This window comes from Cupressus sempervirens, chromosome 2, assembly GCF_028749045.1.
Source record: "Cupressus sempervirens isolate cs-2001-9-10 chromosome 2, ASM2874904v1, whole genome shotgun sequence".
NCBI classification, from domain to species: Eukaryota; Viridiplantae; Streptophyta; class Pinopsida; order Cupressales; family Cupressaceae; genus Cupressus; species Cupressus sempervirens.
Window position 1 is genome coordinate 364457965 of NC_143119.1, and position 23680 is coordinate 364481644.

At 35.3% G+C, this 23680-nt stretch overlaps 1 protein-coding gene across 1 annotated transcript; it reads left to right on the forward strand.

Annotated features, from left to right (window-relative positions):
* The first annotated feature begins 12161 nt into the window (after window positions 1-12161).
* LOC149572641 (pathogen-related protein-like) lies at window positions 12162-14422 on the forward strand. Its single transcript, XM_089811876.1, has 4 exons — window positions 12162-12536; window positions 12954-13086; window positions 13422-13720; window positions 13833-14422. The coding sequence occupies exons 1-4, from the start codon at window positions 12363-12365 to the stop codon at window positions 13971-13973; spliced, it is 747 nt and encodes a 248-aa protein (XP_089668002.1). The 5' UTR covers window positions 12162-12362; the 3' UTR covers window positions 13974-14422.
* Window positions 14423-23680: the final 9258 nt, after the last annotated feature.

Consider the following 23680-nt stretch of genomic DNA (forward strand, 5'->3'; position numbering starts at 1 on the left):
CTAGAGAAAATCACATGATGGTTGTGAAAAGGATATCAAGATATCTGAAAGGAATATAAGATTATGGATTATGGTCCAAAAGCAGTGACAAGTAAGCTAAAATTTTATATAGATGATGATTGGGCAAGAAAAATTGATGACATAAAGAGTACAAGTGGAGGTGCTTTCTTTTTAGGTAGGAGATTGATTTCATGAACAAGCAAGAAGCATAATTGTATTTTTCAACCCATAGAAAAGGCTAAGTATATTTCTACAACAATGAATTATTCTAATATTGTGTGGATCAAGAAATTGTTGAAAGATATGAAGGAAGAGATTATTGAACTTTTTGTGATATATTGTGATAGTGCTATAAACATATGCAAAATCCTATGATGCACATAGAGACCAAACACATCAAACTATCAAATATCATTACTTGAGAGAGTTAGTACAAGACAAAGAAGTGAGGTTGGAGTATGTGAACACAAATGAGAAAATAGAGCTGATATATTCACTAAGGCATTGCCTAAATATTCTTTTGAGTATCTAAGAGGTGAGGTAGGGGTCATTCCCCTATTTGAAGCAAGCTTAGGAGAGATGAAATATTGCATTAAATGTTATGATCAGAAGATATTACATATTCATGCAGAAGGTCACACTTTAGGAGTTGCATAAAAATTTTGAAGAGTTGGAAGGAAGCATGAGCAGATGAGACTACAAAGAGTCAAGTTAAAGATGGAAGAAGAGGAGATATTGATCAATTAGACAATGATAAAGTGAAGATTTTATGTATGATAAAAACCAAAGAATGATGATGGATGATACCTTTTGCATTATTGTCAAAGAGGGAGATATATATGTGTAGTTAACATCCTATATCAGAATAAGTGAGAGATGTGTGTGTGTGTGTGTGTGTGTGTGTGTGTGTGTGTGTGTGGTTACCTTCCATTAATGTCTAGAGGGAGAGTTTGTATTGATCAATATAGGAGGGAGATATGACAATAATGAGGAAGAGATGTGAAAGAGGGAGCCAATATAGTTGGTATTATAGTTGGTGTTAGAATTGAATCTAGAATTGGAATCATAAAGGGAAAAATGTAAGAGGTTGGGTGATGAGAATTAGAATGAAACTAAGGATATTAATGAAGATCTTTATCAAATCATAGAGACAAGTAATAAAAATAAATCATGAGAATGTATTTTTTATTTGCATGGTAACTAGATATGTTGCCATCACTACTAAAGAGGGAGATTGTTGGAAACTATAGTTGGAACAATTGATATTTTTTCATTGAAGTCAAACTTACTAGAAAAATGTTTACTAATAGTGTAGAGTGTCATATCTATTGATTATTGAAGAGTATTTGACAAGAGAGATAACTAGATGAACTTGTAAAGTTGTTGACTAAAAGGAAAAAACTATGTTGGGATTACAATGGGCACTTGATCATTTAGTCTTTAGAAAGATAATATGTTGTTAAAATCATTATATGAAGTGAAGAAGATAGTTTTGTTGATGCTTAGAAGAAAAGATTTTTAATTGAGTAAAGCACTAAGCTTGATCAACTGATAGTTTCAAAAGGTCAATGAAGGAGTTAAAGCAGAAGATTAAAAAGCTTAAGAGTTAGCTGAGTAAACAATATTAGCCAAGTGACAGCTATGGCTGAGTAAGTTGACAAAGGAAAATATAGTGACATGATCGAGTGTAGTGAAGATCGAGAAAGCTAGTGAAAGTTGAGTGAGATAGAATAGTAGAGACCAAGCCACATAGTGTTGATTGAGTAGAAGAACATAGTAATAATCGAGTCTCAGCAAAATAATAGTTTGTGAAAGAATCAATTTTGAGGCTGACATAGTTGAATTTTTAGATTCGTCAAAATGCATGGATGATAAGGATTGATGAGTTGGCATATTTAATGCACAAATTGAGTTTTCCTATGAGATCAAAGGCAAGGATTTGTTGAATATAACCAAATCCTAAGATCTATAGTGTTTTTTAAATGGAAAAAAAATATTTAATGCCTATTTAAGGAGGCATAAGAGATGTCTTCTAAGGTTGGTACATTGTTGATTGACAATTTTGTGAAGAAGATATGAAGATGTAATGACCCTTACTATAAAGGCCATTGAAACCCTCAAACTGGACTTAGGAATTTTGTCAAATAGATGGCATGTAACCGAATAAGGCTGCAATATTACTAATTGTTGTACAACGAAACCTCAATATATGATGCCAATAATGTATGAACAACAATTTCCAGATTATAACACTACCAATCTAAGAGATAGATGACAATATGAAACTCAAATATGAAGTCCAATGAAATTTTGATTTTATGACAGCAAATAGAACTGATTACAATGAGAGACTATCACAACTATGCACTTCTAATACATCAAGCTCTTGACAATGCAATGTTATGACATGAACAATAACCCAGTTCAGATTTGGAATGCAAATGACGAAACTTTTACAATAGTTATTAATGACTGGAAATAACTATTTATGCAATGACAATGCTGACTGTTCTAATCCATAACATGCAATATTTTGGCAATCAAAACTTCAGTTTGTGCACCTGGAATAGCTCCAATTTTGCCAGATATGAATGTTGAATTGATGCCACATGAAGACCTCACAATCTGCCCCAAACTGACTCACAAAATTACTACTGCTACCCAACTGACAGGGCCATACAGGTATGGCCTGGTATGGCTGCTATTTAAAAATATTGCAGCATTTTTTGTGACTCCAAAAGCAATAAATCTAGGCGCCTAGGGTTGCCAAATAACCCCCTAAAATATGAAATTCATCCGTCAAGCCAATTAGGAGTTATGAGAAAAAACGTGGGTCCAAACCCTGGATTGGCAGTCTGAAAATAATGCACAACTGTGTCTTCAAACCCTGTTAATCAATCCACAAATGCTAGGGCACAACTGAAACCCTTATTCCAACCAAAGTAAATCCTTATAACTGAATCTCAATGAAGTCCAAATGAGATGGCTAAATTACCAACTCCTCAAATGCAACAATTCAGGTGATGTTTCACACCCTCAAAGTCGCCAATCCAAGGGAGTGATTCGTTCCCAAAGATCAAATAATAATTTGCAGACCCAAGAGACTACAAATTTGCTCCACAATGGAAGAAGTAGAAGAAATCACAAATCCAAGCATGTCCAAAATGAGAGGCCCAGCCCTCTATTTATTCACTTTTCTAAGAAGTTGCTAGAACTTCTAGAAACATCCTTTATAAAATCTCATTATAATGCACTTTTTATAATAAAGTAATTTTATAAAATAAAAAGTGCAACACAACTTAAAATTATAACATGTAGGCCCCAATAACACATAATAATAAAATATAACCTCTTAACACTTTTTCAAGAGCAAGATATGACCATCTGATCCGCAGAATTGACTCTCTCTCCACACCATTTTCCTACGAGAGTCTGGAATAGGCAAAATCCATGATCAATGTCATGTCAAACTAAAGAGGGGACATTACACTCTGCCCCTCCTAAAATTGCTTGGCCTCAAGCAATCTCAACGCCGGGTGCTGCAAAATAGCTTCCCCCTCCCAAGTAGCATCCTCAACAGGTAGATCTTTCCACTTAACCAAGTATTCTCTGATCACTCTTTTGCGAAGCTTCTTTTCTCTGCTCTCCAGGATGGATTCTGGCACTAAAATCAATTTTCCCTCATCGTCTAAAGGAGGTAATACTGCGAAAGGCACCACATTCTGACCCAACGCCTTATTGAGGTGGGACACATGAAACACATTGTGCACCCTGCTGTCTGCCGAAAGCTCCAACTCATAAGCCACCTCACCAATTCACCTGATAACCCTAAATGGTCCGTAATAGCGTGGCTTGAGTTTCTCTGCACCACTCTTCTTAAGAGTAGATTGCCTGTATGGCTGCAACATGAGGTAAACCATATCATCCATCTCAAAACTACGCTCAGTCCTCTTCTGGTCTGCATACTGCTTCTGCTGGTTCTGAGCTCTCGCAATATTATCTTTGAGAGTAGCAACTATATCCTTACTCTCCTGTAATAATTCTCCTGCACTGGGTACCCGGCTGTCGCCCAACAACAAATCCAAGAAACTAGGTGCTTCATAACTGTAAAGTGCCATGAAGGGTGTCATCTGTATAGTGATGTGATATGTAGTATTGTAACAATACTCGCAAAGATATATCCATCTAACCCAAGCTCGCTACTGAGCTGCCACATAATTCCTTAAATACCCTTCCACCCATTTGTTCACAATCTCCGTCTGACCATCGGTTTGTGGGTGATAGCTAGTGCTGGGTGTAAGCTCCGTGCCACATAACCGGAATACCTCCTACCAAAAATGACTCATGAAACGGCTATCCCTATCACTCACAATGTTCCGAGGCAATCTGTGCAATCTAAAAACCTCCCGAAAGAAAACCTCTGCCACCTGAGTTGTTGAGTGGGTAGTGGTGATAGGAAAGAAATGAGCATATTTTGTTAATCTATCTACCACCACATAAATACAATCCCGTCCTTGTACCTTGGGCAAACCTGTGATAAAGTCCATGGAGATGCACTCCCACTTCTTGTCAGGGATCGGAAGTGGTTGTAGGAACCCTATCGGATAGGTGTGTTCTTGTTTTTTTTGCTGGCAAACAAGACACTCTCGAATGTACTACAAAACATCAGCTTTCAGCCCCTTCCAAGTGAACCACTCTCGAACTGACCTGTAAGTCTTGAAGTACCCAGGATGGCCTGCTGTCGGTGAGTCGTGAAATGCTCTCAAAATCAGTTGCTTAACCTTCGATCCTGGGACTAGGTAAATCTTGTTCTTGTAAATGATTAAATCATCTACAAGTGTGTATCTGGTATCAATCACTGTTCCCTCCACTATATCGGAGGCCCATGTATCCCTGGCATACTCTGCTATAATCAAGTGTCGCCAATCCTCTAATATCTGAACCATAAGAGTGAGGTGTGGCCTTCGAGAAAGAGCATCTGCAACAACATTCTAAGTTCCCTTGACATATGAGATGTTAAAATCATATGCCTGCAACTTACTTACCCACTTTTGCTAGCGATCATTCAGGTCCCGCTGTCCCAAGAAATGCCTCAAACTGTTATGATCAGTTTTAATACAAAACTTGCTACCCACAAGATATTGTCTGAATTTGGCCAAAGCATGCATGATGGCCAACATCTCCTTATCATATATACTGAATGAAAGCTCGAGGCCTCTAAGCTTCTTGCTCTCATAAGCTATGGGGTGCTTATTCTGCATAAGTACAGCACCTACTCCCTCTCCATATGCATCACATTGAAGCTCAAATGGCTTCGTGAAATCAGGTAATGCTAGAACTGGGCACATAGTCATTATCTCCTTAAATCTCATAAAACAGTCCTGTGCCTTCTGAGTCCACACAAATTCCCCTTTTTTTAGTTGATCTGTCATGGGAGCTGCATGTCATGAATAGCCACTGACAAACCTGCGATAGAAACCACATAAACCAAGGAACCCCCTCAACTATGTAAGGTTCTCTGGTGGAGGCCAATCAACAATAGCGCGAATCTTTTCAAGATCCATCCGCACTCCATCTGCACTAATAATGTGTCCCAAATATAACAGCTCGATCATCCCTAAGTCACATTTGGACTCTTTTGCATACAAGGACTCCTTCTGTAAAATGCTCAACACTGTCTCCAAATGATCTAGATGCTCCTGCCATGATCGACTATAGATCAAAATCTCATCAAAAACACCAGCACGAATTTCCTCAACTGATGGTGGAAAACTCTGTTCATAGTGGACTGGAAAGTGGCAGGTGCATTGGTCAGGCCGAAAGGCATGACTACAAACTCAAAGTGCCCGCAATGACATCTGAAAGTAGTTTTCTCAATATCCTGTTCACGGACTTTGATCTGGTGATATCCTGATCTCAAATCAATTTTCGTGAAATAACAAGCCCCATGCAATTCATCTATCAACTCATCAATGCGAGGAATGTGATACCTATTCTTAATGGTTCTCTTATTTAATTCCCTGTAATCAACACACATCCGAAGAGTTCCATCCTTCTTTTGTACCAAAACAACAGAAGATGCAAAAGGTGACTTACTTGGTCGGATGTGCCCCATAGCTAGCAACTCCTCGATGGTCCTTTTGATCTCATCCTTGAGTCACTTTGGGTGTCGATATGGTGTGATCATGATAGGCTTAGCACCTTCCTCTAGCTCAATAACATGCTCAATGCCTCTGTCTGGTGGTCTGCCTGGTGGAATCTCACTGAATACCTTTTCGTACTTAATCCTCAATTTTTGAATATCAGGATGATATTCCATCTTATGTTGCTTCTCCTATGTAGGTGTCAAAGTACAAACTACTGCCCACTCTATATCATTATGCCTAGTTAATCTCTCCAGCCGCCTAAATGAGATAGTCCTGATGTCTCCATTACGGATAGCCTTAAGCACATGAGTCCTACCATTCACTTCGAATTGTATCTCCATATCCTCTAGTCTCAGGGTAACCACCTTCAATGAATGTAGCCACTGCATTCCAAGTACTATATCCATGTCACCCATGTTGACCACATGATAGTCCGCCTTAAACTCATAGTTGTTCAGGCGCAAAGGTAGGTCTCGTACCATCCTGTCACAACGAAGAGTGTATCCATCAGCTACCTTGACTCTTAGTCCCACGAACTCCTCAGTAATGAGTCCACGCTTCTCCATGAATCGTGCATCAATGAAATTATGTGTGGCACCTGTGTCCAATAATGTAATAACCTTCTGCCCAGCCAAAACTCCCCGAAGTCTGAAAGATCCCTCTCTCTGGATACTAGACAGTCGTGCTTCCTGTAAATGTAGCTCTGTTCCCTACTGTTGCCCTGCACTGTCTATCTCTTGCTCTCCCTCTGCTTCATCAGGATCCTCATCATGATGTTCTGAACTATCTGAATCTGAGCCTTCGTAATAAGCCCACATTGCTCGGTTGGTCTTCCCTTTTGGCCTCATAGGACAGTCATGGCCATACTCATACGGGCCTTTGCAATAGAAGCATAGCTTCTTCCTACGCAAGTCATTAAGTGTCTCCTTGTCCAACCTCTTACTTTCCTCCTTAGGTAGCTGTGCCTCTCTATGAAAGGGTTTCCTGTCCCTATCTTTTCCTGAAGGGAAACTCTTTGCCTGGAATTTATTTTTAGAAGCTGAAGACGAATCCATGTCACGAGCTTTCTTAATGGCTTCCTGCAAAGTGGGAGGGTTGAGAGCTTTAATCCACCCTCTCAACGGATCAACTAGCCCATCCATAAATAAAACCAATAGCCTCCGTTTAGATACATCTGTTACTAACACTACAAGTTTCTGAAATTCTGAAATGTATGTTTCCAATGATCCCCATTGTTTAAGCTGAGCTAACTCCTTGAAATGGAGTTCTGGATCCTTCTTATCAAAATGTTCAATCAGTCTCTCCATAAACTCCGCATATGAGGTAATGTGTGCATGACCCATAGTGATCATACCATGATGCCACCACTCGTGTGCTAACCCATCCAGCTGAATTGTTGCATACTTAATAGCTTCTTCCTCAGACATAGGGTTCAATTGAAAGTATGTGTCAAGTTTTTGAACCCAAGCTCTTGCTGTAGACTTCCCCGAGCCATCATAATATGGTAACTGAAGTTTCCCTACTTTCTTTCGTAGCTCATAGCTCTGAGTCCTGTCATGTCCACGGGGCATATGCTTCATCCGCACATCCATATACTCTCTAAAGGTGATTGCAGCTGTAAAATCTGGACCTCCTACTTCCCAATCTCTCCTCAGCTGATCCTGTATGTCAGTGATCTGGAGTTCTGGTACTGGCTGCTCTAGAGCTCTAGGAAGGAACGTGGGAATCATAGGTCTTGAACTCACTGTCCTATCTTGATGGGATGCATGATCGAAATTGTTCCCAATTTGTTTGCCTCCATTATGTATCCCATCCTGATTATTCCCATTCTGATTGTTACCATTCTGATTATTTCCTCCACCTATGTTAGCGTTCAACCCCATTTGATGAGCCATCATCTGCATCATAAGCTCCATTCTCTGATTCTGTTCCTGTGCTCTTTGTTTGGCTAATCGCTGTCCCTGTGCCAAGGTGTCTAATAACTGTAAAAATCTTTCCTCTCGCTGATCTGGACCAGCATTCCCACCTTTTTCCATATTGTAGTCATAGTCTTGATCAAAGAATACCTCCCCTGTGTCTAAATGACTGGATTCTATGTCCACCTGTACAGATGAGCTAGACTGTTCGCTCTGCAGGTCTGAAATCCTATCTTGTCTTGCTTTGGTATTGCAAAAATTATAAAGCCTCTGTCGCATGCTCAAACATAAATGTTCTGATTTTAGTGTTTTGACATTTCGTCAAACACTTTCCCTTCTATCTAGCTGTTCCAAATTCCCTATAAGACCTCCACAGGATGGCAGGACTTATAGCTCCGATACCACTGTAATGACCCTTACTATAAAGGCCACTGAAACCCTCAAATTGGACTTAGGAATTTTTTCAAACAGTTGGCATGTAACTGAATAAGGCTGCAATATTACTAATTGTTGTACAACGAAACCTCAATATATGATGCCAATAATGTATGAACAACAATTTCCAGATTATAACACTACCAATCTAAGAGATAGATGACAATATGAAACTCAAATATGAAGTCCAATGCAATTCTGATTTTATGACAGCAAATAGAACCAATTACAATGAGAGACTGTCACAACTATGCACTTCTAATACATCAAGCTCTTGACAATGCAATGTTATGACATGAACAATAACCCAGTTCAGATTTGGAATGCAAATGACGAAACTTTTACAACAGTTATTAATGATTGGAAATAACTATTTATGCAATGACAGTGTTGACTGTTCTAATCCATAACATGCAATATTTTGGCAATCAAAACTTCAGTTTGTGCACCTGGAATAGCTCCAATTTTGCCGGATATGAATGCTGAATTGATGCCACACGAAGACCTCACAGTCTGCCCCAAATCGACTCACAAAATTGCTGTTGCTGCCCAACTGACAGGGCCGTACCGGTATGGCCTGGTACGGCTACTATTTAAAAATATTGCAGCATTTTTTGTCACTCCAAAAGCAATAAATCTAGGCGCCTAGGGTTTCCGAATAACCCCCTAAAATATGAAATTCATCCGTCAAGCCCAAGTAGGAGTTATGAGCAAAAACGTGGGTCCAAACCCTGGACTGCCAGTCTGAAAATAATGCACAACTGTGTCTTCAAACCCTGTTAATCAATCCACAAATGCTAGGACACAACTGAAACCCTTATTCCAACCAAAGTAAATCCTTATAACTGAATCTCAATGAAGTCCAAATGAGATGGCTGAATTACCAACTCCTCAAATGCAACAATTCAAGTGATGTTTCACACCCTCAAAGTCGCCAATCCAAGGGAGTGATTCATTCCCAAAGATCAAATAATAATTTGCAGACCCAAGAGACTACAAATTTGCTCCACAATGGAAGAAGTAGAAGAAATCACAAATCCAAGCATGTCCAAAATGAGAGGCCCAGCCCTCTATTTATTCACTTTTCTAAGAAGTTGCTAGAACTTCTAGAAACATCCTTTATAAAATCTCATTATAATGCACTTTTTCTAGAACTTCTAGAAACATCCTTTATAAAATCTCATTATAATGCACTTTTTATAATAAAGTAATTTTATAAAATAAAAAGTGCAACTCAACTTAAAATTATAACATGCAGGCCCCAATAACACATAATAATAAAATATAACCTCTTAACACTTCTTCAAGAGCAAGATATGACCATCTGATCTGCAGAATTGACTCTCTCTCCACACCATTTGCCTACGAGAGTCTGGAATAGGCAAAATCCATGATCAATGTCATGTCGAACTAAAGAGGGGACATTACAGAAGAACAGAGTAGTAGAGGAAAGGTGAGAAGATTAGTGAAATGTGATTGCTTGAAGGGTTGCCACGAAGATCAGAGATGGAGATATTAATGAAATCCAACCAATGAACCAACAAATGAGCCAAATGGAGATCCAAATTTGCAAAGTGAGTTGTATTCGAATAGATCAAACTTTTTATTACTTTCTAACCATTCTAACACTAAAAATTTGTTAATCAAGGTTGATCTAACAATCATTTTGTAAATCTTTAAATCAAGGTGACATTATAATGGAATGATCCAAAGTCCTATAACTAGGTCACTCCTAATAGGGTGATTAAATCCTTTAATAGGGTAACACCTAACAGTGTGTTTTGTAACCTTTAACAAGGTTGGATCTTAACCGAGCTCACTTCAGAAGAGCGAAAAGTGGTAGCATGCTACTTGGTGGTTTTTTCCAAATTAGTTTTCCACATTAAATGTTGGTGTCAAACATGTTTGAATTTTATATGCATAGTACATACTTTTTACTATAGTATTATTTACTATTAGTTGACACATACATAACAAAGAGCTAAGTGCCAAATGAAAATGTTAAGTTGTTGATGAGATGCTATATGGACCGAGTGATTTTATGTGTTTGTTTAATTTGTTTGGAGCTAGTAAAAGTTGAATTTGTATATCTAGAACTGAGGATAAGTGATTCACCCTACTCTCAATTATTCTAAGTATTCTAACAACATAGATGTATTCTTACACACATATTCCTATTTGAATACATCATGGGGCCAATTATAACAAATCCTCTTAATTGTCTCAATGTGTGTGCATGTGTGCACGTGTGCATGCATGTTTATTTTTTTGTACATGTATATTTATATTCTAATTTGAATGCATCATGGGGCAAACACCAACACATCCTCTTGATTTGCCCATACAACATGATTCATTTTTTATCAAAACTTTACATAGATTCATGAGGATAACTAGATCACATTCTACCAATGTCATCTCAATACAACCACATTTATTTTATAAGGTCATTTTATCTTGTCCCCGTGATTCCATATCAATATATGAATCCATGGGGGCCAAGTTGAAATTACATCCTTGTAAATCCTTTCTAGTGTATGTTTATATGGCTTCATAGAGGATGATTTATTCATGTCCCAATGGTTCCATTTCATCTTAGTTTTACATGACTTTATCTAGTCTACTTTGCCATATTGTCATGATTTTATTCTAACATAAATTTTAACATGAATTTATCTATGAGTTTATTCCCAACTTAGTGACATCGACATGATCATCTTATATCAATATTTCATTTACATAACACTAATAAATTCATTGTGTAACACTTTTTTATTGCATACTTAAGAAGTTTTCAAATCCTAATGACTATTTAATATAGTTTTGTAGGTTCTACTTATATAAATCACATGTGCATATTTGGAGTTGTTACTCTACCAATACCCAAATAAATCATGATGCATTATCTTCATCATAAATCCTAGTTTTATTTGTCAATGTCATTTAATTTATATAATGTTTATAAATATAAGGTTGCGCTCCTAAAAATGTTTCTTTATAAAGAACCAAAACGTAGAATTCTACCTATCACCTATACACTCTATGGATCATCATAGAAATAATATTGGTAGTATTCAATCTCTAGACTAGATTACATGTGTTACATATTCGTACCAATTAAAAATTAAACTTTCTGTCTTTTTTAATGTAGCCCTTTGAAAAATATGACCCTTGCCCATCAACTTGTTTATCCAGTGTTTTGGAATTAAACACGTGAGAATTATATGCAATAATAACTTTAGTTTAAAAAATAAAACTAAAGATACTTGATTCAGGTCACTACAAGGCATCATAAGACTTAACAAACTTTACATTCCATCAATCATAAGGAAGTTAATAGGCTTCCCTTTATCTATAAAGTTGGGGTGTCAAAATATTATCATCAATTTGTCTTTTCTGTTTTATCATCAACTCATCATTGTACTTATCTTTGTTGCATTAATCAAATGCTAATTAATTAATTCGAAAGGAAAAATGGACGCAAAAGAAATCTAGATCACCTACCTGGCAATCCATGAATATACCTAAATCAAATCAACATGATTATCATGACTGAAAACGAAGGATTGATATTATAATGGAGGAACCACCAAAAGTTTATAATTGACCGGAACGATGCAAAGCCACCAAAAGTAGTTAGTCTCTCAGCAAACACGAATATTTTTGTGGTGGATCAATCATACAACTCCAAATCATTGTATCTGAAGATATGATTAATTTTTCAGTGGTGGTTCATCATTCGTTTTAATGCCTTTGAGTTCCCAATAAAACATACCAGCAGCCTCTGCTATATAATTTATTCCACTTGCTCATAAATAGAGCTGTTTACACGGTGAATAATTAGTTTAGACAGTACCCAATAACAATGTCATCTGCAGAAATCTTGGGAGAGAAAGTTGCAGGAATGGAATTAAGACAAGAAGCAGATCCATATCGTTGGAGCATGCATGGAGAATCAGAGAAGAATACAGTGTGGAGGCATGGATCTCCTCCTTCATACACTCAAGCCAACACCCTCTTTGAAACAACAAGAACCAAGGTGTCTCAGATCAACAAATTGTTTTCATTTTATAGTATTCAAGATTTCATAGTTAAGGGCTGGCATAAGATGTTTTCAACCTTGTTTCAATTCAATTTGACTTATATGTTAGATCTTTCATGTGTTCTTTTCAGATGTTTTTGAATGTATAAGATGTTTTCATCCTTGTTCCAAATCAAGTGTCTCTTTCAGATGTTATTGATCTATTGCTGAAATGTTTCTTTTATCTGTGTTACTCTGTTGGGTTTTGTTAAGGGGAATGACAATATCACCACCATGAGAGCTGAAATCAGCTAATGTCTGAGAAGGGTTCTTGAGAAATTCAGAGTTTATTTTGGGGTTAATACACCTAAAAACAAAGGCTGGTTAATAGATGTTCTATGTATATGTTTATCAAGGTTTGGATGATCTGTACAGGTATGGTCCAAAGGTTCCTTGGAAGAAACTGTTCAGAACCTGGTGAAAACATGGGAGATGGAGCTTTCACATAAAACCCAACTTAAGGACTTCAAAACAATTGATCTACACAAGTTCTCACTCAGTGTAAATGGTGAGTGCCCATGGTTCTTTTCTTACAAAAGGGATGCTGCTATCCTCCATCCAAACTGTACAGTTGACCAATTTTCAAAAAATCAAAAACATCATGGATTTTTCTGAAAATTTCAGCATTTGATCTTCATGATCTTTATAGTTTGCAGTAGAAAACAACAAAAGAAATTGGAAAAAAATCACTACCTTTTTGAAAATCTGAAAAAAAAAAAGTTTGAATTTGTTTTATATTTGGTACATTTTGGATGGAGATACCTTAGAAAAGTAGTGTAACATATAGTTCAAAAAAATTATAACGTTGTTTTAGTGATGAGTATGGTGAGGTGTTTTTTTCAGGCAGGGCTGCTCTGTCAGCAGAGGAGACACTGGAAGTGGGCAGCTACAACGCGTTGATGCAATCTTCTTTACCTGAGGAGTTTCAGTACTACAAGACGTCCAAGGAAACATTTGAGTCCTCTCATGAGGTATTTAGGACTGCATTTCCAGGAGGTTTCGCATGGGAAGTGTTGGAAGTATACAGCGGCCCGCCTGTCGTGAACTTCAAATTCAGGCATTGGGGTGTCATGGAAGGGCCCTTCAAAGGCCATGCACCCACTGGACAAACTGTCCAATTCACTGGAATAGCCATTGCTAAGGTTGCCACTCTCATCCAATCAACTCACATACATATAGTTAGCGAGTTGAATTTTCCTTGGTTCATAAAAGCTTTATGGCTACTAATAATGTATGAAATTGTGGGTATTACAGGTGAATGAGAACTTGAGAATGGAAGAGGTGGAAGTATATTATGACCCTGCTGAACTCTGTGGAGGACTTCTTAGAGGGCAGTTGGACCCAAATTATGGGCAGTATAAGACTGGGATAGAGGGCTGCCCCTTCTTTGCTTAATTTGTTACCAATTTAAAGGTAAAAATACATAGCCATCTAAGATACCACCTCTGACATGCAAAGCCAGCTGCCTCCCTGTTGTTACTATTTTGACGTGATTCTTTACTGTTAACTCTTACCTTTAGCAGGATGTTCAGATATGTCAGTGGTCAGCGTTCATGTAGCTTGTGTGTTAATTAGTTTGATAATCACAGAGACTATTTGGTATTTTCTTTATAGACATCTCCCAGCTTGAACCCAATGTTTCTGTGTCAAATTATTAATTTGACAATGAATATAACTTTTGTTTTTAATTAATAAGGTGTGTGTGGGTAAGTTTTAATCAGACAAATCCTTAAACATTCAGAATTGACCAGCACTTAGTATGCGTGCCTCAAGACAATTATTATGAATAGTTATTTGTAAACTATATGAAATTTAATCAAATCTTTCATCTTTTAACCTTGCGAGATCTTTGACACGAGAACTTAATGAGGGTTGAAGGTAGTTTGTTGACTGAAGCTTTTAATGAGTAACATGTAATTACTCTTTCCATTAATTTATTATCATGTAGACCGATGCAACGTTTAATGGATAACATGTTCATTTATTACTGTTTCCATTTATTGATTATCACGTAGATAGATGCTACTCTCATTTGAAGTTTTGAAATGAAAGACTATCAAGTGATGTCTTCATGAACGACCCTGCCCTTATATTAAAAACTTGATAGGAAAAACTATATCAGAACTGTGTGATATTAGACACAGCTTATTATATATTCACTGTACGTTCAATAATGTTCCATTTTTTATAAGTAATTCAATGCAAGTTATAGACTTCTTGTTCAAGAACATTTTGTAGATTAGAGGATAAATATTTTGTGAGTCTATTGTCTACTACTATATATTTGACCGTATTAACTCAATATCTAATCATAAGTATAATAGCCTTTATTTCTTAATCAGATTACAATTTAGAAATATGTAGTGTGTAAAGAATATCATTATCATAGAGTATTAGTTAGAAAATTGAAGTTAATTTTTTAAGATAAATTTTAGGTGAATAATTTAAATAAATTAAGATATTTTTAATTATGTTTATGTATGATTCTAATATGCATGTTAAGTTTTAGATCTAGATATTTTGATGGTATGTTAGTAATTTATGTATGTTTATTATGATTTAGCTTTGTATAGTTTATTGTAGAATGATTTAATGGTATATATAATGTATATAAATTAGGAACAAAGTTAAGGTTAATGTGAAATATAGAACATGAAGAAATAAGATTAATGCCAAATATCTAGAGCATTAAAATATATAAACTTTTGGTGAAATCAAAATGACATGTGAGAGGAATATCACTATAAGAATCAACAATGTCATCTATAAATAATGAAGATTTACCTTCACATAACTCATATTATATTGTTCCTACTAATAGGATGTGAAGAATCATCACAAATATATTTCATGGTATATTTATGCCATTTAAAGGAAAGGTTCCCAAAGGTAACTTGGTGGTGAAATCAATCACATTCCTAACATTCTCTATTGAAGAATTATGTAATATATGAGAATCATGGATAAGTAATAGAATCTTGAATATGTCAAATTCGTAAAAGAATACAAACTAGCATAGATTGAAAAATGATAAATATGGGCATGGATAGTTTGACATCACTAAGTATGAAGTACAAGATGTCCCTAACTTGTGCATATATAGACTAGGTTCAATTCAAGACAATAACATGATATTCAATGCTTTGTGCAAACTCAAGTTTTATGCAAGAGCTCTATATTTTATAGATTAAGTTTTGTAAATTTTGATCACTTCAATAGGTATGGATCTAGATATCTTGATCTTCTCATATTCAATATTGTCACTTTGTATCTATAAAAACTTGACTTAAGAAAAGATTTAAGCTTTAGAGTTCTAGCATGAACCTTTAACAAAAACCAAAATAAACTATGCAAGTACATCATATCATAGTAGACTAAACTATTAAGCCACACATGTCTAGAGTTATATATAATCATAAAATTAATTAAGTAGAACAGAACTTCTAACAATTTTCAATATGCAAATATGTATGTTAATTATCTTCCAAGTTGATAAAAAAATTTGGCGTCAGGCCAAATTCAAAAAACTTTGATTACAGATTTGTTTGCAAAATGGAAAGCACAGACAAATGGTCTTAGATTGCCATGATTGTAGGCACACCCTACAAAATCTGGTTGAGAAGCCTTAGAAATTCTCCAACAAATGCTTTGAAAAGATATAAAACTATGTCTTGTTCCTTTGTCATGGACTATACATGTTTGATAATGGAATCTTGGAAAAACACTTCTCTATTGAATGAACATTTGTCAAAGCACTTTTGAACCAGTGATTTTATTTCATATTTATCTATTAACACATGATATAAATGATTTATCAATACATTTATTAATTTCAAGTACTTCAACCTAAAAATTCACTTCTATTTTAAACCTATAAAATCCTCTCTTGATCTCTATTAAGTATTCTCAATTTCTTATTTATTAACACATACTTTTAAATGATTTATTTTTGGATTAAGGTAAAAAAAAAATTTAATGGGACTCAAAAATCAAAAGTATAAGTTTACAAAATATAATTGTTTAAGTCCAAATTTAAAACTTTGTTGGAACAAGAATAAAACATTATAAACTATAGCAAACTAAAAAACCAATTAGTAGAACCAAAAAAAAAACCATTAGAAAGACCATACCATATACAATAAAAAAGCTAACAGAGAACTAGAACTAAGCCAACTCCTTAAGAATTTTGGCTACTCGGTGTTGTGATGTGGAGCCTAATAAGACTCAGAGGTTTATTTGGCATGATTTCCCTCTAGATTATTTCTACGGGGGTTTGGGGGTAGTGCCCCCTAGATAGGGTTAAGGGGCAGTGCTCCAGGTGCGCTCCTTGTCGTAGTACAAGGTGGGGTTGAGGGGCAATGCCCTCGCAAGGGTTTTTGGGGGTAGCACTCTTGAAGCCAAAAATTCCCTTATATTGTCAAAGGCATCGGCTACTATTTTTCTATTATTCTAGCCCTAATTTTGTAAGCAGAAAAAGCTTGTATAACAAGGTTTATGGTTAGGGATTTCATTATGAATGATGATATTGTAGCTTCTTACAGTGGTATTGAGCTATAAGGGATTATAGATTGTAATCAAGTTGTAATCACTAGATTTAATAATAATATTGGATTTGTTGTTGGTGGATGTAGCCCAAGGATTGGGTGAACCACGTTAAATATTGTTGTCTTGTGTTCTCTTTTATATGATCTACTATTTTTTAGTATTGGTTATATTTGCATGTAACTGTTATTTCTATCTAGGGTTAATCCTAACACCTGGATCTCAATAATGTCTAGATCCTCATCTGTGTTCTTTGGCACATCAATCACTTTGTTCTTATTCAATTTTCCCCTTATTCTTCTACCAGTTCCTCCCTCGATCATGGCTTCCTCTTGTTGCCCTTTATTCTGTCCTATTAGGTCCACCCTAAGCTCGATGTTATTTACATCCATTTTACCTTTAAGAGAAATGATGTTATTTACATCCTACACTAGCCCTTGGTTTTTGTGTCACTATCCCCAATGACTTTCTTAAAGTCCTGCATTTGACCAGGTATGCCTTCTTCAATCCTTTTCCTTACTTCAATCTCATTCTGCAAATTATTTTCTAAGCTTCCCCCTCTTTGATGACATTAATTTCATTAACAACTCAACTATCAAAAATAATCAAGGACTCAACTTTCTCTTTTTCCCTACTAAAGCTTTTTCAAGCATTCTATTTAGACTCATTTTGTGCATTTTCCTTTATATTTTTCCATTCAAACTTTCTACAAACTAGTTTATAACATATTTTGTTGGCATTTCTCTATTTTTCTATTTTTCAATAATGATATCTCAACATTAAAACTCTCTCTATATAGTTTTTTACTAAGAGTAATGTCTTTTCATAAATATTATATTATATTATTTTGTATTAGAATAGTTTAACAACCAGAAACTAAACAGAATGTCTAGAGAATAGTATGAAGCAAACTAAAGAACCCCCATAAATATCAACAATTATAAAATTGGAGGAGGAGGACTACCTGATATAAGAGATTAGAGATTATCTATTGACAATAAACCTATGATAAGTATCTTATACATTGGATTTTTACAAGAAAAAAGGAACATAAATCCTTCATAGTAGACTATAAGTAATAAAATCCTTTGTTCCAACATCCTTATGTTAAGAAACTTCAAGAAACTACATTATGTATTGTGCCACTTTGTGACTCATTTGGTTATGGTCATCCTTGTCATGGTGGTTGGGTCTATCTCTATTGTTTTCCGAATCCAAGTGACACTTTTCCATTAGATTGTTAAGATAATCCATCTCAAACTGTGTGAGAAAAAAATTGACAATTGTTAATTTATCTAGAATCTTTCACTTCATCTTTATGGATTAGAAAAGTTCCATCAAATATTAGCTTTATGAACATTCTTGTTGGGATATCTTTAAGAAAATAGATACATGTGTGACATTATGTAGAAATGGACGAGCTTAAGATTAAATTCAGTAGGACATCTTCTAGCATTTTGAAATGTCTCTTTTTTCCTGTCTTTCTAGAGATGCCATAGAATTTCACCAAATAGCATAAACCAAAAACTATTATGATAAAAATCAAAGGACTCAATATAACCAACAAGAATTTCACCCCAAGACAATCTAGGATTCTTATCCCACTCAATAGGGAGACCAAGGAAAATAGACCAAACTTTCTTATCATAAATCCAATTAAAAAATAAATGTTCAAAGTTCTCAAACCCTTTACACATATCACAAATAATAGGTTCAACATTGATGGAGGACAATGAGAGCCAACAACAAGTTTTAAAATTAAAAGAAGCCATGTAAAATGAAGCTTTTTTTTTTTCTCACAAGAACTTTCCAAAAATAATCAAAAGAAAAATGATAGCTTGAAAAAGGAAATGCAAACCCCCAATAATGGGACACCCATGTGAGGATAGAGTGGTTGAAATCTTAAGAAAGCCATTTTTTTTTTTCTAGAAGCATCTATAAGAAGAGTACCATTAGCCCATCTTACAAATATTCCATATGCATCACTATTCATGAATTTTCCAACTCTATCTCTATTAATCACTTTGGATAATAGAGTAAATGTCTTCTTTTGAGGAATGGGAAGACCAATTTCGGAAGATATCTCATCCCATGACCCTAACTTATTGTTGGCTAGTACATCATTAATAAAATAAATTCCTTTTTTGTTCCATTTTTTAGTAGAGCAGATTTGAGTTAGGGCCAAAGACTTGTTGTTAAGATACAAACCACACCAGATTTATTTGACAACAACTACATATTTTGGAGCACCACTTGCAACACCCCTAAATGAGATAAATTGATGTAGTACCCAAGTATCTGCTTAAGATTATATTCGATAAAGAGAAAGCATAAAGACAAAATATACATGCAATATAGATATTTCAAAACTCACATATTTTCCATTCACCATCCATCTTTCTACATCATTCTACAACTTCTTAAATAACCAAAAATATCCTAAATTCAAAGAAATAGAAAATTACCCTTTGTGGTAGATTTTTACAAATCTTGAAATTTTCCATTTTTGGTAACCTTCTAAAATAACTCCTAGAAGGCTGAAAATAAAAGTGGAATTTCCTTAAAATATAAAAATTAGATTTGCCAACTAATCTTTGAATTTGGAAATACTCATTCGAAGTTATTACAAAACTTAAATCCTAAAAAGGGCATCAAGATTACGAAAACAAAGTTTTTGTGGTCTAAACAGAATTTTTGGGACCTGAAAAAAAATAAAAATATGGACACAATGGAGTGGAGCTGAATTTTCAAACCACCAAACTCCTCCTAAGAAAGCCACTATAAAAATTTGAGAGAAAACCCCAATCTAAGTCAAAAGTCATGACTCCCAGAAGTTGATGCATCATTCTCCTCTTCTTGAAAGAAATTCAACTCCTGCAAGTGATTGGCTATGAATTGTTGTAATTTTGTCAAATCTAACTACATCACTTCCCAATTAGATAGCCATTTACTCTCTATTTCTAGTAACCCATCCCAATGTATCAAGTATCTATTACACTGGCCATGCCTTGTAGAAGTAGTCTACTTGTCAAGAATTTTGGCAACCTTTTTCTTCTTCTTATTGGGAAGTTGGTGATGCCAATTCATATCATGTTCATCCTTTGTCTCTAGAACATCTCCATGGAATGCATATAAATTAGAAACATTAAATACAAGAGAGATGTTAAGATTTTCTAGTAAGCTAACCTCATAAGCATTATCATTGATCTTTTTGATGATTTTGCAATGCCAAGTCTTTTTATACTTCAATTTATGGTATGTGCTTGTAGGGAACCATTCATGCCTCAAGTAAACCATCACCAAGTAACCTTCAACAAATATTTTTTTTGTCTTTGAGTAGCTTCTGTAGTAATCTTGTAGCTCACGTTAGCATCTTGTAATTTTTGTTTGACATCTTGTTGGAGCTGGTGAAGGTGTACAACAAAAGCTACTCCATCATGTAATGCCCCACTTGGAGATCCTTGGAACAAGGATAAATAAAAGCCAATAATTTTTTTAAAAAAAATTTAGAACAAGCATGGAATCAAAAACTTCAACATGCAATCAGTCAAAAGATCGTAACAAAAGACTTAACCAAACAATCCATACATCTAATGATCTCTAAGCATCACTACTTACTAAGGTGTTCAATCGACTATGAAAGTTAAATAGTTATGAAACCTAGAATCTCTAGTCTATCAAAACCTAGAAAGATGTACAACCCTAAAGGGTACCCAAAACACCAAAACATGTTTCCTAAAAGCAAGCAAAAATACTCCCTATTTTTAGCACGGGGAAACATGATCCCTATACGCTCACGCAAGAGAAAACCTTCTCACATGAGGAAGTACCTTGCTGCATACGAGAGAATGCTTTCTCATGTGAGAGAACACAATAAGGAGCCAATATAATATCAAGAAAAAAGATAGAATCTCACATGAGCAATTTCTTAGCTACAATAGGATAATTCCTGCACACCAAGGGGTACTGGATCCACAAATATTGAGGCTCAAACACTCGAATGAATGCAAAATAGCTAAGCATGCTAGAGAGGATCAATCAACCATCTAAACATCTAATCCATAGCATCAAGTAATCATGAGGAAAAGTAACATCGTAGTGAACATACATGAGAATAAATTAACTATCTCTATAAACTGAAATAACATAAATCAAATGGAAACATATACTTTAGAAGATATAGAGAACCATGAGAACATTTAGCTCTGAACTAAACATGAAGAAAGCCCAACTCTGTATGCCAATCACCAGTAGTGGTAAAAGTAGCTATGCCTCCCAACCACATTGAATCCATAAGCCCACTCCCACCATGCTGATGGAGATAGCGATCCAACATCAAACACACACACATGATAATCAGCCATGGCTAACACTCATGCCAACTAGTACAAAGGACTAAAACCAAGATCATGAGAAAATACAATACAACATGTCCTGGTTAGACACTCTATGGGTCTACTATGTAGGGACTCTAGTGGAGAGTAGATCACTTGGGACTCCCAAACTCAGCATTGTATGGAACCTTTCCCCTAGGGACTCCCTTAGGAGGCCAACATGATGTATTCTTGGATGAGCAGCATGAACAATTTGGCTCTTAGGTAAACCGATGAGCACATACCTTCAGAGGAGTCATATAGGTATATAGTATTTTCTTTTCTTAGTTAATTGACCTTGAATTTATTTAGTTATTACTTATTAGAAACTTCTTCATGTATACCTCACTAGGAACATGACTTGGGGTTACAAGAGAAGCCCCTCCACCGATCTACCCTACATACTCATGCTCATCACATGATGAGTGCCCATAGGAAATGTAGTTTCCCAACCCAACCTCAATGAACATAAATCAACCAAGAAGCAACTGAGAGCTTAGGACTTGCAATACCCTGATAAGTGCATGCTCATGTGCTTGTGTGTGGGCACACCAACTACACGATGATCATAAACAACAAGGGTTGGATGAGAAACATATAAAGCACAAGTATAAAAAATCACACAACTGACCTATATTTGGGAGTACAAATTCGGCATGAATCCCAATACCATAAAAATACACCAAGGGTTAGAAAGATATCTCTATGGATAACCTGGATCCACAATCAACTACAATACCAAGAAAACCCAAGAAAGCAAGATGACACACAAATTGAGACAAAAACCAAAAAATACCCAAAAACCTCAAAATTAAAACTCACTATGTCATTGGGTACAATACTCACAAATATTAAATAAAATTTGGGTTCAAATCCCGTATGCAAAAATGGTAGCAAAACAACACAAACCCCCTAACTCCAAAAAACTATAAATGCTCGTACCCATCTAACCGAGTAGAGCTAGCACGTAGAAATAGAGGGAAGCACTAGTTCTCTACCTCCAAATAATTTACTACCTAAAATAGACTCCTAAACAAAGTGGAAACAATAAAACAAGGGAGCACTACCTCATAGCCAAAAGGGATAAAATAAGAATGTGCGTAATAAAATAATCTCCTCATGGTCACTACAAATAATCTTGGCAAACAAAGGTCTCTCTGAGCTAGATCCAATGAGCTCAACCTCGCGATAATCCCACACCCGTAGCTCCTACAACAAACAAAATGGTAAATCCTTCATAGATGATTTTGGAATTTTCTCTCCAAATTCCTATCTCTCAAGAGAAAAAGTGAGGAAATTATTCCCTTTTGAGATAGATTCACTTTTAAAAGTGGAATATAATATTAGGAAATTAGCTGGCCCACTAAAACAACCCTTTCTCAACCTATAAAAAATTGGGCAATTCCAATTAAAATGAATTCAACTATGGCAAGATAGCTAGTAATTAAAATAATTAAACCAAAAACAAAATTCCCAAAACTATTTAATCATAATATTCTATAATAACTTCCATGACAATTGCAAACCTCTAAATGCACAGACACGCTCACTGGTCTAATCACATAATGAAAATGAGTGTGGATTTATTAAATCACTGAAGGGTTTAATTAATCTATTAAATAGGATACGTCAACGATATAGGAATGACATTGGCTAGGTAAGAACAACCGAATCACTAACTCCATGTGCCACTGTCGCAGATATAGATCCTATATGCTGAACAACATGATCAAGTGCAATTACATATAATAATATAGACGAAGTGATAAATTTGCAATAAATCACATTAATAACCATTTATTTAAAATCACATTAAAATAATCTATTTAAATCACTTACTGCATCATAAAACATCCCAAATTAGGAATGAAGTAAATAGTCATAACATCAAATCAAAGTATCAAAAATCCAATAAGTCCATCATATAATCATAAATAGAGTATATGCCCAAATACAAAATAACTAGATATCATCAAACGCATCATCATATAGATATTATCAAACTGAACAACATAGCATCTAACATCTATGATACTTGCAATCAAACTATAGTATCTAACCATTAGGTCATCTCAAATGTCATCAAACATGAGTAACAAATATCTCTCAAATCTAAAATATAATAAGGTATAAAATCTATACACATGAGACACTACACATCACCACTAATTTTGTCTCCCAATGGAA